Source organism: Branchiostoma floridae, chromosome 1 (genome assembly GCF_000003815.2).
Source record: "Branchiostoma floridae strain S238N-H82 chromosome 1, Bfl_VNyyK, whole genome shotgun sequence".
In the NCBI taxonomy this organism is placed as follows: domain Eukaryota; kingdom Metazoa; phylum Chordata; class Leptocardii; order Amphioxiformes; family Branchiostomatidae; genus Branchiostoma; species Branchiostoma floridae.
The window spans coordinates 5,977,128-6,002,392 of record NC_049979.1 but is presented as its reverse complement, the minus strand read 5'-3'; the positions used below and the strand labels follow the sequence as shown (position 1 = coordinate 6,002,392).

At 45.3% G+C, this 25,265-nt stretch overlaps 6 protein-coding genes across 9 annotated transcripts in view; 3 read left to right on the top strand and 3 right to left on the bottom strand.

Moving 5' to 3' along the window:
* The first annotated feature begins 542 nt into the window (after window positions 1–542).
* On the top strand, window positions 543–2,657 carry LOC118420021 (three prime repair exonuclease 2-like). Its single transcript, XM_035826730.1, has 2 exons — window positions 543–1,196; window positions 1,648–2,657. The coding sequence occupies exons 1-2, from the start codon at window positions 731–733 to the stop codon at window positions 1,929–1,931; spliced, it is 750 nt and encodes a 249-aa protein (XP_035682623.1). The 5' UTR covers window positions 543–730; the 3' UTR covers window positions 1,932–2,657.
* On the bottom strand, window positions 2,526–5,259 carry LOC118420032 (nuclear nucleic acid-binding protein C1D-like). The gene is made up of 6 exons (XM_035826741.1): window positions 5,035–5,259; window positions 4,332–4,398; window positions 3,956–4,011; window positions 3,775–3,829; window positions 3,405–3,479; window positions 2,526–3,129 (listed from the first exon to the last, which is right to left on the bottom strand). Exons 1-6 carry the CDS (start codon window positions 5,161–5,163, stop codon window positions 3,050–3,052), a joined length of 462 nt encoding a protein of 153 aa, XP_035682634.1. The 5' UTR covers window positions 5,164–5,259; the 3' UTR covers window positions 2,526–3,049.
* Window positions 5,260–5,272: 13 nt separating this feature from the next.
* On the top strand, window positions 5,273–12,669 carry LOC118419980 (mucin-5AC-like). Of its 2 annotated transcripts, XM_035826692.1 has the most exons (7): window positions 5,390–5,407; window positions 5,613–5,695; window positions 6,679–7,613; window positions 8,282–8,474; window positions 8,763–8,809; window positions 9,003–9,131; window positions 11,169–12,669. In XM_035826692.1, the coding sequence occupies exons 3-7, from the start codon at window positions 6,702–6,704 to the stop codon at window positions 11,232–11,234; spliced, it is 1,347 nt and encodes a 448-aa protein (XP_035682585.1). In that variant the 5' UTR covers window positions 5,390–5,407; window positions 5,613–5,695; window positions 6,679–6,701; the 3' UTR covers window positions 11,235–12,669. The 2 variants fall into 2 exon arrangements, with proteins under 2 accessions (XP_035682581.1, XP_035682585.1); XM_035826688.1 differs by lacking the exon at window positions 5,613–5,695 and having other exon boundaries at window positions 5,273–5,407.
* Window positions 12,277–19,601, bottom strand: LOC118420043 (tubulin--tyrosine ligase-like). The gene is made up of 9 exons (XM_035826750.1): window positions 19,415–19,601; window positions 18,587–18,665; window positions 17,945–18,177; window positions 17,513–17,645; window positions 16,663–16,795; window positions 15,924–15,991; window positions 15,705–15,798; window positions 15,018–15,136; window positions 12,277–14,576 (listed from the first exon to the last, which is right to left on the bottom strand). The coding sequence occupies exons 1-9, from the start codon at window positions 19,569–19,571 to the stop codon at window positions 14,444–14,446; spliced, it is 1,149 nt and encodes a 382-aa protein (XP_035682643.1). The 5' UTR covers window positions 19,572–19,601; the 3' UTR covers window positions 12,277–14,443.
* Window positions 19,602–19,666: 65 nt separating this feature from the next.
* Window positions 19,667–25,265, top strand: part of LOC118419998 (arpin-like) — a 27,995-nt gene continuing 22,396 nt past the window's right edge. Inside the window, exons 1-3 of one of the 3 annotated variants that reach the window (XM_035826710.1) lie at window positions 19,756–19,951; window positions 20,551–20,626; window positions 21,149–21,281. In XM_035826710.1, coding sequence (XP_035682603.1) covers window positions 19,860–19,951; window positions 20,551–20,626; window positions 21,149–21,281 — 301 coding nt within the window. In that variant the 5' untranslated portion in view covers window positions 19,756–19,859. Of the gene's footprint in view, window positions 19,952–20,550; window positions 20,627–21,128; window positions 21,282–25,265 lie in introns of all 3 variants that reach the window. The other 2 variants (XM_035826703.1, XM_035826718.1) reach the window with 2 other exon arrangements.
* The window catches only part of LOC118419941, a 21,678-nt gene continuing 18,233 nt past the window's right edge, over window positions 21,821–25,265 (bottom strand). Inside the window, exons 6-12 of the mRNA XM_035826625.1 lie at window positions 24,774–25,241; window positions 24,360–24,538; window positions 23,753–24,025; window positions 23,159–23,283; window positions 22,938–23,037; window positions 22,300–22,465; window positions 21,821–22,059 (exon numbers count right to left, since the gene is read on the bottom strand). Coding sequence (XP_035682518.1) covers window positions 21,890–22,059; window positions 22,300–22,465; window positions 22,938–23,037; window positions 23,159–23,283; window positions 23,753–24,025; window positions 24,360–24,538; window positions 24,774–25,241 — 1,481 coding nt within the window. The 3' untranslated portion in view covers window positions 21,821–21,889. The remainder of the gene's footprint in view (window positions 22,060–22,299; window positions 22,466–22,937; window positions 23,038–23,158; window positions 23,284–23,752; window positions 24,026–24,359; window positions 24,539–24,773; window positions 25,242–25,265) is intronic.

Sequence of the window (25,265 nt, the reverse complement as noted above, 5' to 3'; positions counted from 1 at the left end):
TAGTGTAACAGTGGTGTTTTGGTTGTTTCAGTAGTCTGGCTTGCATGCAAAATGTGCAAGATGACTGATTGAGTATGTTGTGTGTGGGTGCACGTGTGTTTGGGTAGTTGAGGGCAAGTTGAGAGTGAGTGGGTAGGTGACTGTAACAGTTTAAATTGTGAGATATGAATAGTTAAGGTTTTAAAAATGACAACATTGTCCACTTCCCCACAAAAGTCTGACTGAAATAACTGTAAAGTATATGTTCTAATAATAATTGTCACTGACATGTTCTCAATCTTTATTAAATCCAATCGACCTTGCAGACGATTGGCTGCGATTTGCATCTGAAAAATTTCCCTGGCCGCAACCTGTTTGGAACATACTATAAAAGATGTTACTCTGTATTCTCCAGGCAGAGGTTGGGTAGCTGAGATAGTAGTACTGGTCGGGATTTAAACTGGCTCGCTTCCCTCCCTCATCACTTCTATCTTCGGGACCCAACCTCTGATTGGGGAATACTTATACATGTTTGTAGTTGCACTGTTTTGTTGTTGTCGCACTGACCGAACTGGGATCTCAGCTGTTATCATGAGCGAGCATGCTGGGAAGGGGAAACCCGGAAGTCCTGCCGTTCCTATGACGTCACCTAGTTTCGCTTCCACAACATGCCCAGGCTTGCCCGGCTCGTTAGCGTTACCTTTAATAGCTTCGTTCTCGTATTATCAAAGCCTTTGGTTCCCGCCAAATTATGGAGCCGATCCGATCGTTCGTGTTCCTTGACCTTGAGGCGACGTCTTGTGAGGCGTCTTCCCGGCCCAAGGTGACGGAGCTGTGTTTGGCGACCCTGCACCGCTCCGCCGTGCTGAGCTCGGGCCGCCGGCTGCCCCGCGTCATGGACAAGCTGCTGCTGGCCGTTTACCCCAACAAACCCATCCCCGGCCTCGTCTGCGACCTCACCGGGCTCAACAACGAGAACCTGGCGGAGAGCGAGCGGGCCGTGCTGGACGCGAGCCTGGTCTCGGCGGTGTGCGGCTTCCTGCACCGCCAGCCGCCGCCCGTGGCCCTGGTGGCGCACAACGGGCTCAAGTTCGACTTCCCGCTGCTGAAGACAGAGCTGCTGAAACTCAACACCAGACTTCCGGATGGACTCCGGTACTGTGACTCCCTCATGGCCTTCAGGGAGACCCAGGGTCCGGACAGGGATAGTGATGAAGGTGAGACATGCAGGTTAGGCCTGTGTCACATTTATTTCCTACCCGGGGCCCGGCCGGGCTGTTTGCGGAAACTGTAAACTAAAGTCTATGGTCTTTATGCTAATAAATATGTACAAGGTATACACAAAAAAATGTACTGTTGAATTATTTTTGGTCCCTTCTGTGTTTTTGTTGTCTAAAATTCTATCATATTTTTCGTTCCCCCAAGGAGGTTAAAAATCACCTCCTTGGTTCCCCAAAACAGCTGCCCGACTGGGCCCCTTTGTGGAAAGGTGACTTTGCTGCTGTCTTTTTCTTCTTCTTGTCATTTTTGGCGACGCCACAGGGGCGAGCATATGGTAAAGTATTGTGTGTGAGTAGCTTGATAAAAGGCAAATTACTGTAAGGACAACATCCTGCATTTTCTCGAAAACTTTGCCTTTCTAGTTCATTCTTTATCTTTATTTTTCAGCGGTGCCTTCCCCCCGCCCCTCCCTCAGCCTGGAGAGCCTGTACCAGCGGTACGTGAGCCAGGATCCGAGGTGTGCCCACACTGCCGAGGACGACGTACTGGCCCTCATACAGGTGGTGCGGGCGCGGGCAGACACGCTGCTGCCCTGGATGGACAGGAACTCCCAGTCGTGGGACGGGATACCGCAAATGTACGCGACAAGCCCTGTAAAGCCGGCAGACAGAACTAGTAACAGGGAAAGGACGAGAGGTCCCGCTAAACTGTGCCTCACGTTTGAGAACTAAACATCAGACATGATTTTTAATAGTTGGGTCTAGTTGTTAGTACTACATGCTAGGGTAGCTGGAAACTATTCTCAACTTGCCATGCTTTGGTCACATTTGGAAAAGGGGGCCCAGCAACTCATTGTAAGGCCTGACACTGGACTTGACAAGCCACAGCACTGGCAATTTTAAACTCAACTTGTTGCTGACTGTATATTTTTTTACACATCAATAGTTGAAAGAACATGGTACCCTCTACACTAGGGTACCTTAAAGTATAAATGTCTACATTAGCTAATGTTATTTGACAAATTTGCCTCAATTTCCAATTCCAAAATTGCCAATGTATCATCAATGCATGTATATATTCTTAAATCTAAATCGGCTACAAAAAGTATTTTTTGAACTGTGTACCTAAATATCTGTCATGGCAACACATCTAAAGGGATGAAAATATATTTCCTAGCATAGTTAAGTCTCTTAGAAATGCTGCAACCAGAAGTAACTATAAGGGACATACAAGTGGCGAATGACTGGTTTCTTATAATCTAAAAATAAACTAGCACCAACATAATGCAATAAGGAAAAATACTTGAATGAACTTTGAGATTTCTTCACTATTGTAAAGTAATCAGTGAAAAGATGTATACTCGAAATCAATACTAGAATTCACTCACATGTAAGTACAGCAGTGTGAATGTTATTTACATGATTCCAAAATACTAAAGTAAAATTTCCATGTGACAACGGTTGTCCTAAGTTTGATTCTTATGGTCTGCACAGTTCAAACATACCTCTGGCCTTCACAGGCCATGACACTGTTATCTACACCAATCAGTGTGACATGAAGTCCCTGCAAACTTACATCAATTTACAGTAGTATCCAAGTATGCAGCAGTTGGCTGTAAATGCCTGGGAGGTTGAAAGGAACGAACAACTTGCTCAAACTAGTATATGGGGGTAGATAATCATAGTTTGTATTTCATTGGAGGGGGGATGATGTTGAAAGTCCCTAGTAAGGACCTGCTGGTTGTCCACCTCACACAGAAATGAGAGTCTCAATCACAGCGGCATTTCCTGTTTCTTACATTCGTTCCAGTAGCTTCTCTCCATGTTCAGTGTCTGAGTTCAGCCTCTGTTCAGTCCCTTTTCTTCTTGTTCTGAGGCCCAGCTCTGTCCTGTTGTTTTCTCTTCCCTGATGTCTGCTTGCCCTGAGAACCTGGAAGGCACAAAAAAAGAAGTAAAAAAATCACATTCAGCATCTGACCTCCACATCAAAATTTTACCAGATTTTATTTGTAGTGCTGAATGTTGACCACTTTTGTCTCCTGACTGTCACATTTCGTTTCTATATATACTGGAAATCAACTTTTACATGTTGAAGTTGCCTTGAAGTAATGAGGTAAATATAAAGACCTCCTTTCTTTGAAAACTACATACACATACATGTATCATATAAACTATAAAAGTAAATTAGATATACAGTATAATTACCTCCTGGCATCTTGGACGGCTCCCAGAGAGCGCTCTTCACAATTCTCTTAGCAGCAGCTTTGTCCAGTTTGGCAGCTGGAATAGCAAAACAGGAAAACCACATGTAGAAGCAAATTTCACAAGTCACAAGCAGGACCAACGCTAGGTCCTATCAAGCCAACATGTATTTATTTTATTGTTTATTGATATAGCATTGCACTCCTTTTTTTTATGATTTCGTTTTCACCACACCATTTTGATTGAAGCCACCACCACCGTTCATGGTAGGGCACCTCACTCCCTGGGCGTTTTCTCATCAATCATACAAATATGTTCTAAAGACAACATGCAATATACATTACATATAGCTGTAACTGTCATATCTTCCTACCTTTTCTCTTGTCTTCTATCTCCTTGACTCGGTTCATGTAGCTGCGTATTCTGTCCTGCAGGGTGGGAACGTCAGAAGGCAATTGAAGCAGAACAGAGATCAATTTGCAAGTTTCAATAAGTTATGATCCACACAATATAAAGAGATACCCGACAGCTTGATTGACAGGTGTCAAACTTACCAGCTCGTTCTTGATTGGATGATCCTTGGGGTCGATCCCCTGTGTGGTGAGGTAAACTGTGAGGGAGGAAAGTAAAAGTGTGTGAACTGTGAGAGAGAAGTGAAAGCGTGTTGTGCTCCCAGGATTTTCATATATGGAATGTTCTATGTAATGAAGTGTTAGGTAAGAAACACTTATAGTGCAGACTAATGGATATAACTAATGAATGAAAAAATTAAGACGTGTGAAGATTTGAATGTAGTCAACCCATCATCATCATCATCAACTTACGGAATGCAGACACACATGTAAGTGCAGTCCACGGTCCACCTCCAAATTCAATTGCAACATCTATTGCAGAATAAGCCTTTTGATTGACAGAGTAGACTGTACTTACTCCAGAAGAGAGAGTTGATAGCGTAGACTGCCGTCAGATGCAGTTTTGCCTGGTCCAGAGACTCCAGCTGTTAGACAATGGAAGACACAAGGATGCACTTCTGGTAAAACTACCTTGTATATTACTTACTATTCAGTTTGGGACAAAAAACATGCAAAGTCCTGTAACATTATTGGGAATGTGTGAACAGAGTAGAGTAGAGTAGAGTTAACAGATTCATCAGTTTGATAAATCACCAGATAATAAGATTCTTTTAGTTACACAACCATACTACAAATCTAGCCGACATTTTGTCCCTTTCCTCAGGACAAAACAGACTGCAGCTACGTGTCGCTGCTGCAGTACTACACAATGCTGGTAGGTGTCGCTGTTGCAGTATTTCACAGCGCAGCTAGGTATTAGTGCTGAAGGGTAAAGATTGCGGTCCTGATGCGGTCCCAAACTTGACTGACTTTACATAACTCTACTCTACTCTACTCTACTCTACTCTACATCCCTCCCACCAGACCCGCTCCAAGCAGATGGATGGTGTGGGTTCTTTTCACATTGGTTTTCGCCTTACATCTGCCCACCTGGAGGAATTTGACACACTAAAATATGCACGCGCACACATACGCACGCACGCAAGCACACACACACACACACACACACACACACACACACAGAGGAAACAACCTTATCGACAAAGGCATTACAAACCCACCTTTTCCACGTCCTCCAGCGCCATCTGTAGGAACGGTTTGAAGACTTCCTCCACTGATTTGAGAGAGTCGCTGAAGGCCACCAGCCCCGCGTGGATTTCTGAAGGATAGTCCTCCTGTTGCTCTGTCATCTTCACGGCCGTCTGACGGTCTGAACAACGTAGGGTTCACAACACAGCTCTCTACACAACCAAACTACTGACTGCCAACAAAACACGCGTGCACGCTCACGCTCTGGAACCGGAAACGGAAGTAGTCGACCAACCAGCGTCAAAATAAAATCCTCCCCATGAGAGAGATGGTACGGTCTGATTGCGTCACGCGACACGTCATCGTCAGTTCCGGGATCAATATCAGCACAGGTGGTGCGTACAGGTACGTGGCTCCCGCTTTTCCTCCCAAAACATCCAGAATTTTGGAAATATTTTCTTAACATTCTGGGTACTTGTTGGCTATTCTTAGCTCTATCGAATCATGTGAACATCATGTACATAATAGCCTGGACTGAGGTATAACTTTACATGTTTGAAACCGAACCGGCCCGTTACTTTCTATGTGGACGCTTCTTTTTTATGCCAAGTGATGGCGATGGCGACGGCACAAACACTCCGAGTCAGACTAGACAGTGTCGCTTAGTAGGAGACGCAGAAGGAGAAGGATAGGGTAGGGTTCATGTATTTTGCTTGAGGCGGAATGGGTACCCCCCCCCCCATTTTACAGGTGGTTGAACATGTTTGATTACTGTACCGTTATACTAAGCACTACCTCAGGCATAGTACAATGTAACGTTAACGTTACTAGTACCTCATAGCTTCCACGGGCATTAATTTAAGGTTTTCCGGGTTAACGCCTAGTCCACAGTCTCTAACAAACTGCTCTGGAGACCAAACGAAATGTAAGAATTTGGTCAAAGCAGGGGTTGTAAAAATATTTGAGAGTTGTATAATAACATATTCTTGATCTTTGAACTCCAAGCAAATATGTGACATGTTTCGTATGGATTGTATGTTTTCAAAGCTGACAAAAAATGGACAGAAAAAGACTAATGTAAAGACAAATCTACATCTTAGGTTGGGTAGAAAGGCTTCTTGGCAGTGGTTCCTTTAGCTGAGGCAGGCAATGCTCATTTACAGGGATATTCATACACCTCTCCATCTGCATCTAAATCGGTCATCAAAATTAATGTTAGGACCCAGAGCCTTACAGGCCATAGGGATAGTGGATTGTTATCCACTGTGTCTGGGGTACGGTAGGAAAACAGTTGAGCCCATCCCTCTTCTTCCAATGCCTTTTACCTCCCCCGATCGAAGTCAGGTACCAATTTTACGCCTTGGTGGAGTGAGGGAAGTTGTGAATGCCTTTCCCAAGTACATTGTCTAACTATGAATGCCAGGAATTAAATCTCAATCTTGTACCCTCTATCCCAGCCACTGGGGCATTCAACACCAGCCAAGTTGGTCAACCGTTGTATCATGAAGCACCCTTGGCATAACATACCAGCTTTGGTATCATATGATGTCATGTGTTTAGACTTCCTGGTTACTGAATACATATTCATTTTGCCATGACTCCATTTGGTGCTGTTTTCAATTCTTAAATCTGAGGTACATTTTAAAATGTGTTGATTTTCTCAATCCTTGTTTCAGACAAACAACCTGAAAGCTTCACCATGGCCACTTCTGTGCTGGTGTCCGTTTTTGTCTTCATGCTGTTTTCCACAGTGACAAACACACGTGACATCAGAGTCCGCCAGGCCTTACCAGGTTCCATTCCAAAGCTGCCCCTGCCAACAGAAAGGACAGAAGTCACTCCTGACTTTACTGTGACTAGTACATACTCAGATGTGAACTCAACAGACAGCTACCAGAATGGAACCACACCAAGCACTGGAGAGCTGTCTGGAAATGACACCAGGAATACCACAAGTGTGGGTACAAACGGTACAGAAGATGCTACTACAGATCTCATCAACGGCACAGAGACTGGCAACATCACGGCAGAAACAGAGGCAACATCGGCTGTGAACTCCACCGAGCAGGTTGGGAACGAAACTGTCGTCAGCCCCGAGTCTGGTGGTATGGGAAACATTACAAACAACACGACGGCTGACCTGAACACAACAACAACAGGCAACATCACTGCAGATAACTCAACAACAATCTCCGATAACTCAACAGCGGTATCAGCTAACTCGACGGAACTCACAGGTAACTCAACAGGACTCACAGGTAACTCAACAGGACTCACAGCTAACTCAACAGGACTCACAGTTAACTCAACAGAACCCACAGCCAATTCAACAGAACCCACAGCCAACTCAACAGAAGTCTCGGTAAACTCAACAACAGTACCAGATAACTCTACAGAATTTCCAGCTAACTTTACAGAGCTTCCATTCGATGTGACAGACGTCCCAACTGGCACCCTCCCTCCCCCGAGCCCTGCGACAGAAACCACAGGTTACGGTACAACCGAGAGTCCGATGTCCTCGGCATACGAGACCAGCCAGACGATGGAGACTTCTACTTCAACATTTATGGAGCCGACTTACACCACGCCCAAACTGGAAACCACCACTCAGGTCAGCACGACACATTCCCTCTCTCTTTTTTACTTTTCTTACATATGGAGATATAAAATTTTGCCAAAAATGCAAGGTCTTTGATCTATGGCTATGGTAAAGATTTATTAGTGCACGGAATTCCACGGGAGGGTGGTGTGGGAGAAGAAACGTGTCTTCTCGCTACCAGTAGACAAACTTGGGGGCGACTTCTCTTCTATTGGCGGGGGTCGGAGGTCAGCTAATTAATTGGTTTGACCCTCATGGTCTAAACCACCCCTATGACAGGGTCAGAAACACATTTTCTTTCAATCATAAGCAAGAACAGAAAGGAAGATACTGTTCAGTAGGAACCGTTGGTAAGGAAGTCAGGAACAACATTGTGGTAAAACAGGAACGGTACATTTTTAGCTCAACCCTGGGTAAAGAAACAACGTAATAGACCAACTACATAGCCCCACCCACCTCTGTGAAAATTTAGAAATGCAAAATTAAATCACTTCCTTGACGTCATCAGTCAAACCGCTTTATTGCCATTCTCTCATTAGATGAACTGCTAATTGCTGCTATATGCTATTATTGGTTGAACTATGTATTGCTGTGCTATCATTGGTTCAACTGCTGATAGTATCAAGGAGGTCCTATTTTAACCTCGTTGGTAGTATGTTCAAGGATCGTTCTCATTTCAGCCTGCCACAAAGGAGCCAACCACTAAGTCCACACCTGCACCTAAGACCACACCTGTACCTGGGACCACACCTGTACCTGCCTCTGAGGAGACCACTGCAACATCTCAGGAGCAGCAGAAGACACCGGCCGAGGCACAGAAGACTGTCTCAGCCAAGGAGGACAACAACACAGAAGGAGACAAGAATGATGGAGGTATGACACACAGTTCATTCTAGTGACGCTGAAGAAAGAGTGATGGATGTCACTTGAAACGTCCGGAAGTAAATGTACGTTTTTATCCAGATGTAGAGATGTATTGTACTTGAAAGATGTACACTTTGATGCAAATATACTTACATGTACTACTAACTCTTCTTACTGAGTACTGGGGAAACATACACCAACAATGGCTGTAACACAGCTGTCTGGAGAGGTGAAAACATGAAAGTATCTGTAAGGTTCATGGAATAATGAAACCAATACTTTTTGTGTTTCCTGCAGGTGACAAGTCATTTGGGGAGCAGATCAGAGAGAAACTCAAATCCCATGTAAGTAGCACCAACTTCATTGCATATCATTAATTCATTTTTTGTCAGGGGAGGGCTAGATGTGCCAGCAGCCTCTGTCTTCTTTGCTGGTCTTACTGGTAAAATGAAGGAGTTAAAAATGAAATGACATGATTAGCAGTTCAGTACTATGAAAGCTAAATTGATGAAGACAACTTCCATCTCTTCTCCCCAGGAGGCGCGATTCATCCTCAGCATCATGATCCCAGTCGGTGCGGGCATTGTTGGAGCCATCGCCATTGTGGGGTTCGTGTACGGCGTGAAGGCCTGTCGCCGCAGGTTCCGCAGGAAGAGGAAGCTAAGGGTACGCACAACAAACAAACAAATGTCTGAATAAAGACTACACTAATGAATCAACACTAGTGAACACTAACGAATGTCTGAATAAAGTGCAGTCAAACCTGTACAAGTGACCACAGTCATTAGATAATTTCTCCCATTGACAAAAGCATCAGAAATCCTGCCTATAGTGACCACCTGTCCACAAAGATCATCTGTCCCTTGAGTGGTCTTCTTGGGCAGTTTTGACTGTATCCTGTTTTTTTTTTTACTGTATCCTCTGTTTTTCTCGGATAAACAAGAAGATGGTCAGGGTCTCAAAGTAAGAATATTCACCCAGAGGGTGTAAAGTACTGTTTTAGGTGTGTCTGTTTGTTAGTTAGTGTTTCTGATTTTTTGTACGAAAAGTAGATTGTATGATTGCTTTGCTTGGTTAAAGGACAGCATCAGAAAATTTTCAATTCTTTATTTTCCAGTAGTTTACTCATTAAAAAGTTGATGTACGTCAATTTTTACATTGATCCGCCTAATATGACCCTGTAGACACGTTTGAACTTCGCGCTCTCCTCCTCTCCCCGCCGCGCTGGCCGATGACGTAATGGCCTCGTTCTGATCGTCTGAGATTGTATGACGTCACGGATCCGAAACTTCTAGCCAGCCATTTTGCTCGGTGAACCTCGGTCCTCTCAGCGGTAAATGAGAGGACCCGCCATTCTGGAGTTCAGTTTGTTGTCATTGAAAATTACTTTCGTGGACCTGTAAGTCGCATTGTGAGCTGTCTACGAAGCCATAGTCCCCGGGAGACTGAACATGAATAAGCTTGCCTGCGTGTGAACCGTGCGGCGGCGGAACGAAATCAAAACAATGGTGGTGGGGGAGGTTCACGCACCGTGCCATTCTGGACTATTACAAGAGCGAGTTCGGGTCAGTTCTTACCTTCTCCTTTCCGGACAACACAGCGATAATTACACGTAAGCTTCCACGAATTTTGATTGAATTCACAATTGTCCAACTGGCAGGGACATTAAAAAAAATCATTCTCTGACAACATACCCTTGATCGCTACATATCGAACGATCCCCCTTCCGCGCCGAAACATACATACAGCATTGTTGTTTTTACATACAATACAGGTCGGCATTGTGAATGGCGCGAAATGTCGGCTTCGTTTCAGAGTCCGTGATTTGTTTTGAATGAACCCCCAGCAATCTCCGCCAAAGCTACATGATTGAAAAACCGACCAGTCCAGATAATTTACCCGAGAAACAGAAAATAAAGTGAGAGGCGAGGCGTAACTCGCACGATCTGTACAAGTTGCGGTGCTATCTGTTTCGGCGCGAAAAGGGGGTTGTTCGATATGTAGCGATCAAGGGTATGTTGTCAGTAGAACAAACGAGGTCTACAACTGTGAATTCAACCAAAATTCGTGGAAGCTTACGTGTAATTATCACTGTGCTGTTCGGAAAGGAGAAGGTAAGAACTGACCCGAACTCGCTCTTGTAATAGTCCAGAATGGCACGGTGCGTGAACCTCCCCAAAAACCATTGTTTTGATTTCGTCCCGTCGCCGCGCGGTTCACCCGCTGCAGACAAGCTAATTCACGTTCAGTCTCCCGGGGACTATGGCTTCGTGGACAGCTCACAACGCGACTTACAGGTCCACGAAGTTAATTGTCAACAACAACGGACTGGCTTCCAGAATGGCGGTGTGATTTCCCGCCGAAGGGACCGAGGTTCACCGAGCAAAATGGCTGGCATGGCCAGAAGTTTCAATTCTGATTTGTGACGTCAGCGCGCAGGCAATCAGAACGAGGCCATTACGTCATCGGCCAGCGCGGCGGGAGAGGGGAGGAAAGCGCGAAGTTCAAACGTGTTTACAGGGTCATATTGGGCGGATTAATGTAAAAATTGACGTACATCAACTTTTTAATGAGTAAACTACTGGAAAATAATGAATTGAAGATTTTCTGATGCTTTCCTTTAAAGAGGCCATTGCATTTTCAATAATACAGATGTTGTGTGTAAGGAGACAGTTATCAACTGACAGTTTTTTTCCCCCACAGCCGGAGGAGACCATGGGCATGGACCGGGTCATGCTGCTGGCCGGCAGCTCTGACGAGGAGTTCTGATTGGTCAGGGTAACCTGCAGCTCTTTGATATGCATTTCCCATTGGACGCCTGCTCTGGTGAAGAATTCTGATTGGTTACTGCAGCCTAAGTGTTAGCCAGTTCCAGCATCAAGCTCCCAGAAACTCTAAAGCAGGAGCTTTAATAGACAAATGTTGTCAGAAGAATTCAGTGTTTTTTTTTATAGTGAACTTTATTTCCCTGTTAAACATATCTTAAGTTAGTGCCAAGTTTTTCTCAGTGTTATGTTTGTTAACCTCTTTATTTGTTAAAAGTCAGGGTAGACTAATAGATGTTGCGTAGGATTAGTAGGACTTTCAGACAGTTTTTGTCTGAGCGTATATTTCAGAATTTTAGATCTGGTATCCAAACCTATCATAATTATAGCTGCCGTGTTTTTTTCACCCTCTTTGCAAAGAGCTGCAAACTTGACTAGTGGATAGCCAGCTAGTACGTAGTGACAAAGTTGTCAAACGGTCGCCAGCAAACTTGGGTCAGACCTGTTTCCAAAGAGGATGAAAAAGACTGTCAGCTGTAAGTTTGGACACCAGCCTATGGCTAGACGGCATGTTTCGAGGGCCGGTGGCCGCTCCAGGATGTTACCAGTGGGAAGAATGGAGATTATTGATCCTGCAGTGCCTTGTTGTGTTGTGTTGTGTTTAGTACGGCTGGTGGCTGCTGTGTGTGGTCAGCAGCTGGGACAGCCTGAGGATGTGTATGGAATAGCAGCCTGATGAGGTAATGTGGAGCCAAGCTGGTGAGTTGGCACAAGGGGGAGGGTCTGCATGGGGGTCCCCACAGCGTTTTACACTGAATGCAGAAGAACCCCCTCAATATTATGCTAAAATCAATGTACTAAGATGATTACACAAAATTTGGTTGCCTCGCAATTATTTTCGTGAATAAGACGACTACAGGAATTCAAAATATTGAGGAAAAGGGTGACACAGGCTCTCGAGGAGGAGGGGGGGGGTTCTGCTATTTGTGGCTCATACAAGTCTGATCCTGAATTGTTTTAGTTTTCCAGATTACAAGTCTGCAATCTCACAATTTATTCAAATTTCGAGCCCTGGGGGTTCAGGCCTTATCCTGGTTCTTCCAAGTTCCAAAGCATGCCTTTTAGTTAGAGCAGGAAAAGCTGTCAAAAGCCATCACATGGCAACGTGGAACTATTCCTATTTGCAGGTGCTTAGAGGTTGCAAAAATATAATTGTAGCCAATTGAATACATTAATAACAAATACTTCGTGGTATGAACTTCTCCATATAAAGAAATAGATGTAGCCATTACAATTCTTCCAATGGTCAAATGAATATAAGCAATGGCTTCAACAGGATGTGGTTCTGACTGTATATTTTTGAAAAGGGATGTAAAAATTTGACCACTATAATATCAGATGTATAAGATAAGATAAAAGGAAGCAATATCCTGATGTGATAATTGTTGTATTTATGAGATTTAAAACTGAGATGTTAAAGATTTATGTTGCCGTAATGCTGACTGAAGTGCAATGTAGATGCAGTGATGGTACCATAGAATTCTGCAGGTATGCATAAAACTGTTGCATCTCATGTTAGTTCAGGTGTGGCGTTAGGTGTGACGGGTCCTTCGGTGTGACATAACCAGCTGCTGCCGCGCTGCGAAGTTGGTGTGTTACGCTGAAGGGCGGTTATACCGGCTATATAGATACAGATACAGTGTGTTGCTCATGTGTGTCAGTGTTTTGTTGTAATCCTGAGTTGGCAGGGACAGTCATCCTGTCAACCAAAAGTAATGTTATTCAGACGTTCCTTGCAAGACAGCTGTCTGACAAGACATATCAGCTTCCTTTCAAGACATATCAACATTTCCTAATAACATGTTCTTGCAAGACATGTCACAGGTGAATAGTGATCTCATAACATATTGTAGATGCTGAAGTACATGTAGTGTATGATCTGTGATCCATGACAAATCTCCCAGTGATCCTCAGACTGCGTGCATGTACTACAAGTCTGTAACAGAAATGTAGCAGTTTTGGGTTGCCAAGGCCTTGTGTTATAGTGCAGAGAAATGTACACACCAGAGAACACCTACAAAATGTACATGTATGTGCAAGAGCGTGTGTACCAGTAATGCAACATCGAGCTTCTGTTTTGTGGTAATAAAAATGACAGACGTGAGTCGTGTGTTTATGTCTTTATTTGGAATTATCTCTATATATAATTGGTTGCATTTTTCATGATAGCACTGAATTCAGATGTGCATTCTGACATGCATAGTATCAAAATTTGTTGCCTGTAACTTGGCAGAGTGCAAGTCATGCAAGTCACCAAACATGGACCTAACCAGAGAGCCATGTTTCATCTCATACAATAAAAGCAAACAAAAATATATTTTGTATGTATAAAATATGACAACTTTTGCAATAAAAATTCATACATTTTAAGCTAAAACTACATATACTTTTGAGCCTACAAAACTCACTGATAAGGTGCTAAAAAGACTTTCACAAATTTTCTGAGATATACACAAAGTCATTAATATTAAAACAGACAAATCTAGTTAACCTGCAGCCAAGGCACAATTCTGTTCTTAGAACAGATGTTATAATGAGCTAGTTTTGATACCTTTTAGATATGTTTTAACTATATCCCTCCTATTCTATATATGGCAAGGCCTAGGGTTTCTGGCTTATTTCTTTCATCTTAAACCTTGATATTATTATGACATTGATATCACAGTCATCATCAAGTCTGCTGCAGAGCAGTACCCTTACTAAGTGGGTACGTAAGGAAACTCTGGGCAGGTTCAGAGTTTCCAGCAAATTCCTTGTCTTTAAAAGTCTTATCTTATCCTCCTTCAATGGTCTATAGAAACAACCTGCACAAGTCTGACTCTGCACCTGCTTTGTTATGCCCTATGAGAGTGGGACCTGAACACCAAAGTTTCCTCACTAGTTGGGCATGTAAGGAAACCCCAGGCAGGTTAACAGTTTCTAGCACCTTTGTGTCTATAGAAACAACCTGCCCAAGCCACGTTCCCTTGTTGTATCTTTTGGATCCACCTATTTTTAAAACACCCTTCCCTAGCTGATATGTTTCCCCTCAGTTTCGCAGATGTTACACTTTGCTAGCTGATATGTTTCCCCCAGTTTAACACAATGTCATGTTAAACTTCACTAGCTGATATGTTTTCCATGTTAAACTTGCCCCAGACAGAAGCATCACAGTCACAACTTCTCGAACACATCCCTGATATCTCCAGCCGTGCTGGACCGTTCCACTTCTCCCTCAGTTGTGGGGGGGAACAGGGGGTTGACTGCGATGGCCACAATGCCAGCAGCAAGGTCAGGAAGAAGCTTCCTGGGGAGGAACGAATTGTACATGCTGGAGTCAGTCCACACACCAACCCTCTGCATACATGCATGGAAGTCAAATCCAAACCTCATAATGACATTTAGACGCTTCATGTATGCCCTGTAAGCCTTGTTCTTAGTCTAAGATGTTCACAACACAGTCATTATAGGCACATAAAATATTGACATAGCATCTAGGTCACCTATATACGAATGGTCTCCAACTGTCTTTGTAACATAGATACATATTGGAAGACAATCTTCACTCAGACATACTAAAGACCACCAAGATCTTACAGTTTGTTTGCGTGTTTGTTTGTTTGTTACCTGGCACAGGCCGGAGCCCCGTTGACCTCGATGAGCCACACCTTCAGCTGGCTGTCCAGCATGAAGTCAACACTGCTCTATAATGTTTGTTTGTTTGTTTGTTTGTTTGTGTGTTTGTTACCTGGCGCAGGCTGGAGCCCCGTTGACCTCGATGAGCCACACCTTCAGCTGACTGTCCAGCATGAAATCAAACCCAAACAGCTGGAAGCTGCAGTAGTCTAGCCCAGCGGTGCTGATGTTCTACAGGCAACAGGAGGGGGTGGAAAAATGAAGACTATCACATAGACAGATCTGCGTAAAGACAAGTAGAAACACACAAACATACACACAGTAACAAACCTCTCTCACACAACAGGAGGGGTTTGGAAAAATGAAGACTATCACAGGATTGTGTAAAGACAAGCACAAACACACAAACATGCACACCTTACTTAGCTCATCTCTCTCACACAACAGGAGGGATTTGGAAAAATGAAGACGATCACAAAGACAGTAGGGTAAATGGGGTAGACAACCTCAAGTCCTCCGCACACACTTACGCTGCTCCTTTGGAAAGGATGCTGGTGCATGTAGTTACTTAATTCAAACCAACATGCAAACGTGTCGCCATGTGGCTCCTGCAGTGTTTGGGGCTTGAATGAGCACAAGTATAGTGTGTCCTGGACTTGACTTTGTTGGTAAGCATCGCTCTGAAACCCCTAACCCAGAAGAGATCCTTGCGACGCACATCGAAACTACCAACACAAAGACAAGTCTGTCCAAAGACAAGTAGGAACACAGAAGCACACAGTAGCAGACCTCAGCTCACCTCCCTGATCGCCTCTAAGCAGTGCCTGATGATGGTCCGGACTTGAGGCAGGACTGCAGATTCTAAGGTGGTGTCATGTTCAGTCTCAAGAAACCTGAAATTAGTCATCAAAGTCAGATGATCGAAAATCAAGAATGGAATAAGAAAAGATAATCCATCATTAGAATTCTTACTGGTGAAGATTACTGATTCTTATGGTAAGCTGAAGGTAAGAAGTACCTGTTGAACTCTTGAAAGAACATCTCGTTGCCCTCCTCATATTTGCCATAGTTTGCAGAGTGGGCTTCCTGAGGGCAAGACAAGAGGCCAGGTTAGGTCCATCATCAACATCATCATCTTCTTCATCATCATCATCATGAGGAGTGAAACCAGCTTAGGAGTGTGTTTTGCTACAGTACATGTCTGCTTTACATGAATCTACATGACAGAAAAGGGAAGTGAAGCACCTTCCTACTGTATGTGCTACAGGGCTTGCAGGTTGGAAGCGGCAGATAGCAGCCCAGGAACGCTACAGCAGTGCAGAACTAGGTTTCTAGGAAGGTTCTGAAAAGATAAGAAAAGTGCAGGAGGGCAGGATATGAGCAAAACTGAACCAGGGATGTGGACTAGTCAGGGAAAAGGTGCGTATTGAGAATACGTATGGCATTGATGATCTATGATTTACTAGGATTCATCTCAAGTGGATAACTGAGCATACAGTTGACAGTAGCCATACTAGCTGGGTCAATTAGACAAACAAGGCCAAATAGGTCGTGTAATTGTTATGAACATGTTCAAACTCAACTCTGCTGGGCCCAGGGAGTACAAACTCGACAGTTCTTTTGCTGTTTCTTAGTAATCCTGAAGCAGAAGTCACAGCCACATAACTCTAACACTAGCATTGATAAGTTAGGTGTGACCTTTGAACCACTGACCTGTAAGCAGTGATTAGTTAGGTGTGACCTTTTGAACTACTGACCTGTAAGCAGTGATTTGTCAGGTGGCTCGTCAGGTCCTGAAGGTCGTTGGGGTTGTAGGGGTCAGACGAGGTCCTGAGGACTCCCTCCTTGAACAGCCAGATGTTGTACTGCTGGTCAAGCAGCACCCACATCCTTCAGATAAACAAACAAACATTCTTCAGAGGAGCAACACACACATCCTACATGCAAACACAGAAGCATTCTAAATCACATGGGATTTCCACTTCTTCAAATCACAGTTTAGCTACACTTGAATGTAACATACGATTGTGAGTATAGGATAACATGTACATTGTGAAATCTTCCCCCCAGCAGAGAACATAGAAGAACTGCTCTCCTACCTCATACATACATACATACATACAAACATATGTATAGAGTCTCCCAGTTTTACTGGACAAAGTAAGAATCTTGGACACAGAACCAAACTTCTATACAAGAGGAATCAAAGACACCAGGGCATTTCAACCATCCCTTAGCAAAGACTCCACTTATCAACCACTATTCGTGACGTCAGAGAAGCAGTGGATTGCTCATTCCTTGATTGCTCAGACAGCCAAAAATGGGTAAGTCCAATTTTTGTGTGTTCGCCAATTAGGATCGCATGCTGTGTAGACTCATTCAAGGACGATAGTAGGCGCATAATAAAGGAACATAGCCTGTTGGCAACCTTTCACGGCATATTCATAATGGTGAACAAATGGGGCACCACGTCATGTGTGATTTAACCACAAGCAGACCCTACCACTTGTTACATGGGTGGTACCCCAAACCCACCATAACAAACTACACTGTATACAATAGTGGTGGTTGGAAATTACGGCTCAATTTTACTGCAGAACGACCCACCTCATGTCAAACTTCCTGTTCCCGGTGAGCAGCAGCGGATTCTCGATGTACTTCTGTAGGACATGGGACTGTTTTCCTCCATCTACAAACTCCAGCAGCGCATCACAGTCTGACGAGATCAGGATATCCTCACCTGGGAACATAAAGCATAAGGTATACATAGTATACAGATTCATCAGCATAAAATATCAGCAAAGCTCCACTCACCTCATGTTGTTGTCTAATCTTTTGCACATTAGAGGAAATAACTATGTCTCTCAGGATGACTAAATTATCGTAATCTTTTGTTACTATCTCTCACTAGTAACAAAATTCTTTCAAATGATTGTACGACAAGTGTAGGGGAAACCTAGCTGTTATCTTTGAAAAGCAATCATCCACTGACATGACTTTTCCTGACACTGCACAACAGAAGCTGCTACTGACACAAACCTTTAGCGCCAGCAGAGGCCTTAGCAATCCAGACTCCACCCTTCCCGTTCCCGTCGGCAGCTGCTGTCCGGAACTCGCTTCTCTCGTCCTTCCGCTTCAACTTCAATCCCAGCCTGCCCCTAGCAGCCTTCCCATCATCCTCTGCCAGGAACCTGGTGGGACAGACGACGAAGGATGGAGGCATCCAGAGGAACGGGTCGGAGCCGGCAGCCGCACAGTAACTCTGAACTGTCCTGCAGGGGGAATATGAAAATGAGTCAATAAAATTAAGAACAACTTCTATATATTACACTTAACAGTAACATACTGACCACTCCTGGATGTAGGTATCCTACATGGGAGTTCACGAACTAGACACAGTAGACATTTGCCACATGCATGTTGTCATGGCAATGTAGCTCCCTGCATTGTCCATATTTCCAGAGAGCTGTCTCCAGGCTCATTTAGCTCGCTATAGTCTTTCAAACAGGTCTTTTGAGGGGACTTTGATAAACAACAAACAGATGTTTACTTTTACTATGACACAAATACAACAGATGTTTTCTGGTATGACAGGAAAACAACAAACATTTACTTGTACAACATGATGACAACAAACAGATGTTTACTTATACGACATGAAAACAACAAACAGATGTTTACTTGACCATGGAAGTCTTCCTGCAGATGCTGCCAGACCCTCGGTAGTAGTTCACCAGCTGGACAAGACCTGGCTCGTGGCCTGGTGGAAAAAAAACAATAAACAACAACAAGCAGGTGATTCCAGCTGGACAAGACCTGGCTCGTGGCCTGGCGGAGACAACAACAAACAATAAACAACAACAATAAACAACATAAAACAACTGGTGATTACACTCAAGTAGCCTAGCCCTCTCGATACAGCAGCTGGACCCACCAAGGGGGAGGGGGGCAAGAAGTGGGCGGGACCCTTCCTTCCTTCGGGAACGCCCACTGCGACAGACCGGCAATCTCCAAGCAGATGTACTGGTGGCAAAAACAGTATCGAAAGGGCCAAACTAGGATGCTAAAAATAAAATTTTCGTACCGACGTCAAGCTAGCTGATATGATATGATAATTTTGGGTTCATGCCACCGCGCATCTGCTTGAAGATTCCCAGTCGTCCGGTGCCCTTTCCGCCCCATATATGACCAGTGCCCAGCTTGCTTAATCTCCAAGCAGATCCTACGGTGCCATAAGATAGTATCTGAGCTAGCCAAGAAGAAGAGCTGGCCAAAGGGAGTCAAACGGGCATCTCCAAGCAGATCCTACGGTGCCATAAGATAGTATCTGAGCTAGCCAAGAAGTACGGTGGGTTTGATACTATATTAAGCCACTGTGGATCTGCTTGGAGACCTACGGTGGGTTTGATACTATATTAAGCCACTGTGGATCTGCTTGGAGATTACAGCTTGCTAACGGTACCCGCCACCACCCCACCCCACGGTCTGCCCACACCTATTCCTACTCACCCAGCCGGCCGAACGGCAGCTTGTTCCTCTCGCCCAGCATGAGGTGGAACCGTGCCGAGTCCCTCGGCAGCCCTCGCCAGTCCCCCCGAGCCACCAGCAGCTCCGCTACGGCGCCGTACACGCTGCTGCTCTCGTCCCTGTTCACGAACGTGTACATCCTGCCCAAACCCGCCGAGGAAACTGCTCCAAAGCCTCGCCACCGGCACGATTATAAATTTCCGATTTCTCCCATATTTTTGCAGAACATTCAATATGGCCGCCAAAAACTGGCGGCAAGCTGAGCCTTCTGATTGGTCGCTTTTGATAAAGCCCACCAATCAGAGACTAGGTTACACAGCATGTTTGGTTGTACCACTTCCGGTGACAACTTCCGGTGCAGAAGACAGAAGAGGAAGACCCACACAGACAGAAGAAGACAGTGAAACGAGAGAAGAAGTATTCCGAAATGAGCCGTCTGTACGACAACCAGCCGCTACTCTCCATCCCAGTACAGACCCACCAGCTCACGACTGCATGGCAACCCGACAAACACCAAAAGTAGGAATCTTTTCTAGTCAATTTTGCTAAAAAAAGTATCAGATCTGCAAAGTGATATTCCTTTGTTTGTTTATCCTTGATTGATGGATAGCATCACGTCACAAAAGTAACAGACTATCAATGATGTAACCATTTAAAAATGTTCATCATACTCGGTAATCATAGTTTGTAAGCTTTCCGTTCCTTAACTAATTTTATATTAGCTGGATGGGATTGTTGATATAAACTTCCTCTCTCAGTCTCTGGAAAGGAGAACATGAATCCTTCAGTTCCTGCTGCCTCAACAGCTGTTTCCTGTTTTGTACCTGGGCACTTGACTCACATCAAGTTAAATTTTTTTTTTTTCATGTTGCATGACTACAAGTATACAAATAGAGGGAAGGAAAAGAAAATCAAAATTCATCCATCCATCCATCCATTCTTAGTTCGTTCATTCACCCATCTGCTTGGAGATGAATTGTCCTCAGTAACTTCACTTCACTTTATGACTAGTTAGTAAAAAGATAATTAGCCTGTGTTTACACAATCTCTGGCTGGCTGCCGCTAGGAGCATGATTTTAGTCAGGCTAGGGGTTTATAAGACCCTTTCCTCCCACCAGAGGTTCAGGAGTGATCCTGGAGGGGGTCATCGAGGGCAGGTCCAGACATGTCATCATCGATACCAGCCAGGCAAAGGTCAGATAAGATGTCAGAGGTCAGGTCATTCTGCATGTCAAAGGTCAGGCCATGCTGCATGTCAGAGGTCAGGTCATTCTGCATGTCAAAGGTCAGGCCATGCTGCATGTCAATGGTCAGGCCATGCTACATGTCAAAGGTCAAGCCATGCTGAATGTCAAAAGTTAGGCCAAAGGTCTACCATGCTGCCTGTCCGAGGTCAGACCATCCTGCACATCCGAGGTCAGACCATGCTGCATGTCAGAGGTCAGACCAAGCAGCATGTCATAGGTCAGACCATGCTGCATGTCAGAGGTCAGACCATGCTGCATGTCAGAGGTCAGACCATGCTGCATGTCGGATAATGCATAGCTGTATGTCTGAGGGCTTCAGACTTACCATTTAACTGTGCTGAAACCTCGTTAAGAAGTTGGAGATATAAGGTTTAATAAATGTATTCTTTATTTCTTCAAGTTAACCTTGACTTGACTTGACTTGACTTTATTCTGCTTATTTCTGACAGTGGCTTACTCCCCTGCACAGTTCAGGTACATCGTGCTGCATGTCCGCCCCAGCCGAGCTCATCGCAGGAAGTTTGACCCCGAGGGGAGGGAAGTAGAACCAAACTTCAGCGACACTTGGAAGGTTAACACAGGCTACCTGCACTCATCATACAGTATGTACCTTTTCACATGCAGGACCTACATCTATCACTGACCCTGCACTCCTCATACAGTATGTACCTTCTCATATGCAGGGACTATCATTGAAAACTCTCTCATTATACATGACTTGATACAATAACCTCCTGTAGCTGGCATGTCACCTTGAAATCTGGGTGCAATGACCAAGTTGGTAGTGTTCACTTTGCATTGGTAGGTTGTGAGTTTGATCCCTGGCTGAGTCATACCAAAGACTTTCAAAATGGTACATATGCTTAGCACTCATCAGTATTTAGGAAAGAGTATGGTAGTTGAACACACAGATCAGTGTACTAACCACCTGCTATGGTGATTGCACAAACCTGTGTGGCCCAGGTTTACAGAAATGGAGATGGGTGCCTCTGGCTGATTATTCAATATTGATATAACCAGCGGAGCTGGTGTGTTATGCTGAATAGCGTCAATACTGGCTGTATTGACACAGATACAGATACCTTAATGCATGATAAACACAATTGGTATTTTGTATAGACAATGAATGAAGCGATAGAGATTCATCATTGATGACTTTTAATAACAGTTGGAGTTGCGCAATTGTACGCCAGGGGAGGGGGGCGACTACTCAGTCTTGGCTCTCCAGCACCCTGTACCCAGCCTGGCTGCCTTCCCGGCGACCCTTGTACAGGAGACCCACGACAAAAATAGCGGCGGCCAGTACCACGCACGCACCAATTATGGCGAAAGCCGTGACCGGGTCCCGGTGGATTGGGTCGTCATGCCATACTTCAAAACCTGCAGAAGATGCAAAATGCACAATTTTGTTACAGAAGCAATTTTGTTACAGTTACATGACAATGACAATTGTCATTCACTGCTTGAAAATGACAGTTGTATGGCATTTTTTAAATGGGCACAAGGGTGCTGTGTCCCCACACCCTCAGCCCATGCACCCCCTTACCCTGTGGAGCAGATGCTCTGGTAATGCATAAAATTCTGATTGATCAGGGTTTCTACTTGGTCGGACATGCTCACCATTCTGGTCCTGGCCAACCACGATGGGGCCCTGGATCAGCCGGTACACCTCGGGTTCGCCTTTGGCCTCCCTCCGCCTCCTGCCCGAGGGCGGCTGGCAGCCCTGCGCGCAGCGGGAGTTTGGGTCCGAGGCCTTACACAGCAGCACGTTACAGTGCAGATACACCTGGGGAATAAGCACGGCTGTTAGAGTAGACCTCCTGCCACTGTTCAGTACACATGCACAGTTCTTAGGGATGCGGTACACTTATGCAAGGTCAGTCTGGTAGTAGGGACTCCAAATATACGCCGTTTCTGTTCAGTACATGTGTGTATGTGTAAGTTTTTCCCCGTGTAAGGAGGGATACAGGCCAATAAACATATACTACTCTAAGTGATGGACCACAGTAATCCTGTAAACATGCCAGTCTCATCATCCAAGTTTCAAGTCCTTAAGACTGCCTGGGTAACTTTCTCCACCCCTCCCCATGGTGTTGGTGCTGTGTAGGCCCAAGTAAGATTGGTTACCAGGGTTCTGATGTGTTTGTGGAGCAGTGATTAGACTCTTGGCCTGTTCTTTTAGATACAATAGGTATATTATATGGACCTTCTCATCATTGATATTAATTGTTGTATAATGGAGCTGGTCTACACTTTACCGTTGGAGCACCGCTGGTGTAAGCGAACGCCTGGAAGCCAAAGCGCCTCCTGTCCGGGCTGGGGGACGGGTAGAACTGCAGCGTCGGGAGTTTGGGGCACCTGGAGAGAATATGGCAGTAGATATACTCCAGAAGCTGCATTTTGATAAGTATACACTTTTCACCGTAAATGACACCACTAGTTGATTGACGTAATACTATGAAATTTATGACTTACTGACCCTTCTATGATGACGTCATTCCGTGTCGTGTCGTCAGGGTTGTCGCTAGGTGTGGCCACACAGGTGTGAGTGAACACCTGCAGGTCGGTGTCACTAGAGTTCACCTGGATCTGCACGTGGATCATCTGGAACACGGTCATGGTCATCAGAGACATATGATAGAGTGCCACTGGCAAGTAGGACCAACGGTATAGAGACGATGATTGGAAAAACTCTCATCATCTATGTTGGAGCTAACAAACTATGTCTGGGACACGGGGTAATACACAGCTTCCCACCAGCTTCAGCCTGTTGCTCACGTCATGCTAGTTGAATCAAAGGTCATGAGCAATAAAGTAAGTCAGCCTCAACAAGCCCAATTAATGGGTGGAAAATATCATAAGCCATCTCTCTGTCTCACTCTGATGCAAAACAGTTTGTAATCCAATGTATTCCCTGTTTTCGATGGGCATTACATTACAACTATTTCGGACCTACCTCCTGTAACTCTACAAACACCGGATACTCCGGACCTACCTCCTGTAACTCCACAAACACCGGATACTCCGGACCTACCTGCCATAACTCCAGAAACACCGGATACTCCGGACCTACCTCCTGTAACTCCACAAACACCGGGTACTCCGTGACCGGCTGCCAGAAGGCGTCAGTCCGGAACAGCTCCATGGAGATCCGGAAGTCTCCCCTGCCCTGGACGCCAGACCGGAAGACGGACTTGAGGTGAGGCCGGAAGTCGAGGGACAGGGTCTTGTTCCGCGGCAGACGACACTCCAGCGGCACCTTGGTGACCGGTTGCCAGGTGATGCTGCCGTGGGAGGAGGCTCCGATGATCAGGGTGTTCCGATAGATCATCTCGACTGGGGTGGACTGGAATGGGTAAAGAGAAGCCACAGCTTGGTGTGATGCTGGTTAGACCAGTCTCTTTTGAAAGACACTTTGTGTAGAAAGAATGTAGCAGCTCTTTGGTGGGTTGCTTTGGCTACTTTTGTGATAAAGTTTCCTGCGTGCTAGCTTGTACATGGATGGTTTTAAGTTCTTGGTCTGCAAACTCCCTAAGGAGGTCATGTCATGCAGATGCCAAAGGCACAGCTTACGTGTTCCATGTCATGACAGCAGCCTGCTCTTGAATGTGCACGTACATTGCATGTGAGTATGTGTGTGTGTGTGTGTGTGTGTATGCTTGATTAAATACAAAATGTACCTCCCTCAAAGTGCCACATTCCCCCAGAGGAGCCCAGATGAACAGGTGGGTGGAGTTCCCCTGCGCCCTGCAAGGCGGCGCTGCTAGCTGCACGTCCGCCGGCTGCACGGAGTTGTCCGGTGGGCGTGGGAAGCTGACCTCCAGGTGGTCGGATGTGCAGGTCACGTGGGCAGAGATGTCTGGACGGAATCAGAGATATTCACCAACTGTTATGTACGGTACTGGAAGACTTGGTTATGTTATACCTAGGCCACGATAACGTTCGATACAGATGTTTCAAACCAGGGTATAACTTGGGTTATCACCCAGGCTTCTCTTGTTATCAATTGGCTTTCCATGGAATCATTGAAATGCACTTCAAGTGAGCATCCTTCGACATATTCTGTACATTTGTATGAATATACGTATATGTACCATGTAAGTCGTGTTGTGGTTCTCCTGCGCAGGCCAGACACATGGTGCGGGAGCCACTGCTGCAGTCATAGTCGTAGGACGGACAGGGTCCCCGCTCCACCCGGTCTATGGCGTCATGCAGAGTCGCCCCCTCCCACTGGGGAAGGGACTGGGACACTATGAACTTGGGGACGGTGGAGGGGTAGGATGGGTGGTACTGCCATTGAAGATAATGTGTATAATTGTAACTGACGACTCCATTGGTTAGCAGGTAGCCGTTTGTGGCGAGGCCCTCCCTGAAACCCAAGTTTCTACACGCCAAGTCGGCCCAGGCCATCCTGTCCTCCCTGTCAGCGTGCCACCCCCTGACCAGTCCCCACTGCCCCGTGATGTTATCGTACAGCTCCACACAGCCGTAGAACTCTCCCCCCACCAGCCGGGTGGTGTTGGACTCGTCCGTGATGGCTGTGTAATTAGCATCATAACGACCTGTGGCGGACGAATAGTTGGAAT

Bases quoted from the DNA above. Each gene is read 5' to 3' on its own strand.
- LOC118419980 (XM_035826688.1), top strand. From the start codon at position 6,702: ATGGCCACTTCTGTGCTGGTGTCCGTTTTTGTCTTCATGCTGTTTTCC. The intron at 7,614-8,281 runs GTCAGCACGACA...TTCTCATTTCAG, and splicing joins AACTGGAAACCACCACTCAG to CCTGCCACAAAGGAGCCAAC. The intron at 9,132-11,168 runs GTACGCACAACA...TTTCCCCCACAG, and splicing joins GCAGGAAGAGGAAGCTAAGG to CCGGAGGAGACCATGGGCAT.
- LOC118420032 (XM_035826741.1), bottom strand. From the start codon at position 5,163: ATGACAGAGCAACAGGAGGACTATCCTTCAGAAATCCACGCGGGGCTG. The intron at 4,399-5,034 runs GTGGGTTTGTAA...ATTGTCTAACAG, and splicing joins CGCTGGAGGACGTGGAAAAG to CTGGAGTCTCTGGACCAGGC. The intron at 3,830-3,955 runs GTAAGTTTGACA...CCCACCCTGCAG, and splicing joins ATCCAATCAAGAACGAGCTG to GACAGAATACGCAGCTACAT.
- LOC118420043 (XM_035826750.1), bottom strand. From the start codon at position 19,571: ATGTACACGTTCGTGAACAGGGACGAGAGCAGCAGCGTGTACGGCGCC. The intron at 15,992-16,662 runs GTCAGTAGTTCA...TCTTGCCCTCAG, and splicing joins TGACAAATCACTGCTTACAG to GAAGCCCACTCTGCAAACTA. The intron at 15,799-15,923 runs GTACTTCTTACC...GACTAATTTCAG, and splicing joins TTCTTTCAAGAGTTCAACAG to GTTTCTTGAGACTGAACATG.
- LOC118420021 (XM_035826730.1), top strand. From the start codon at position 731: ATGGAGCCGATCCGATCGTTCGTGTTCCTTGACCTTGAGGCGACGTCT. The intron at 1,197-1,647 runs GTGAGACATGCA...TTTATTTTTCAG, and splicing joins GGACAGGGATAGTGATGAAG to CGGTGCCTTCCCCCCGCCCC.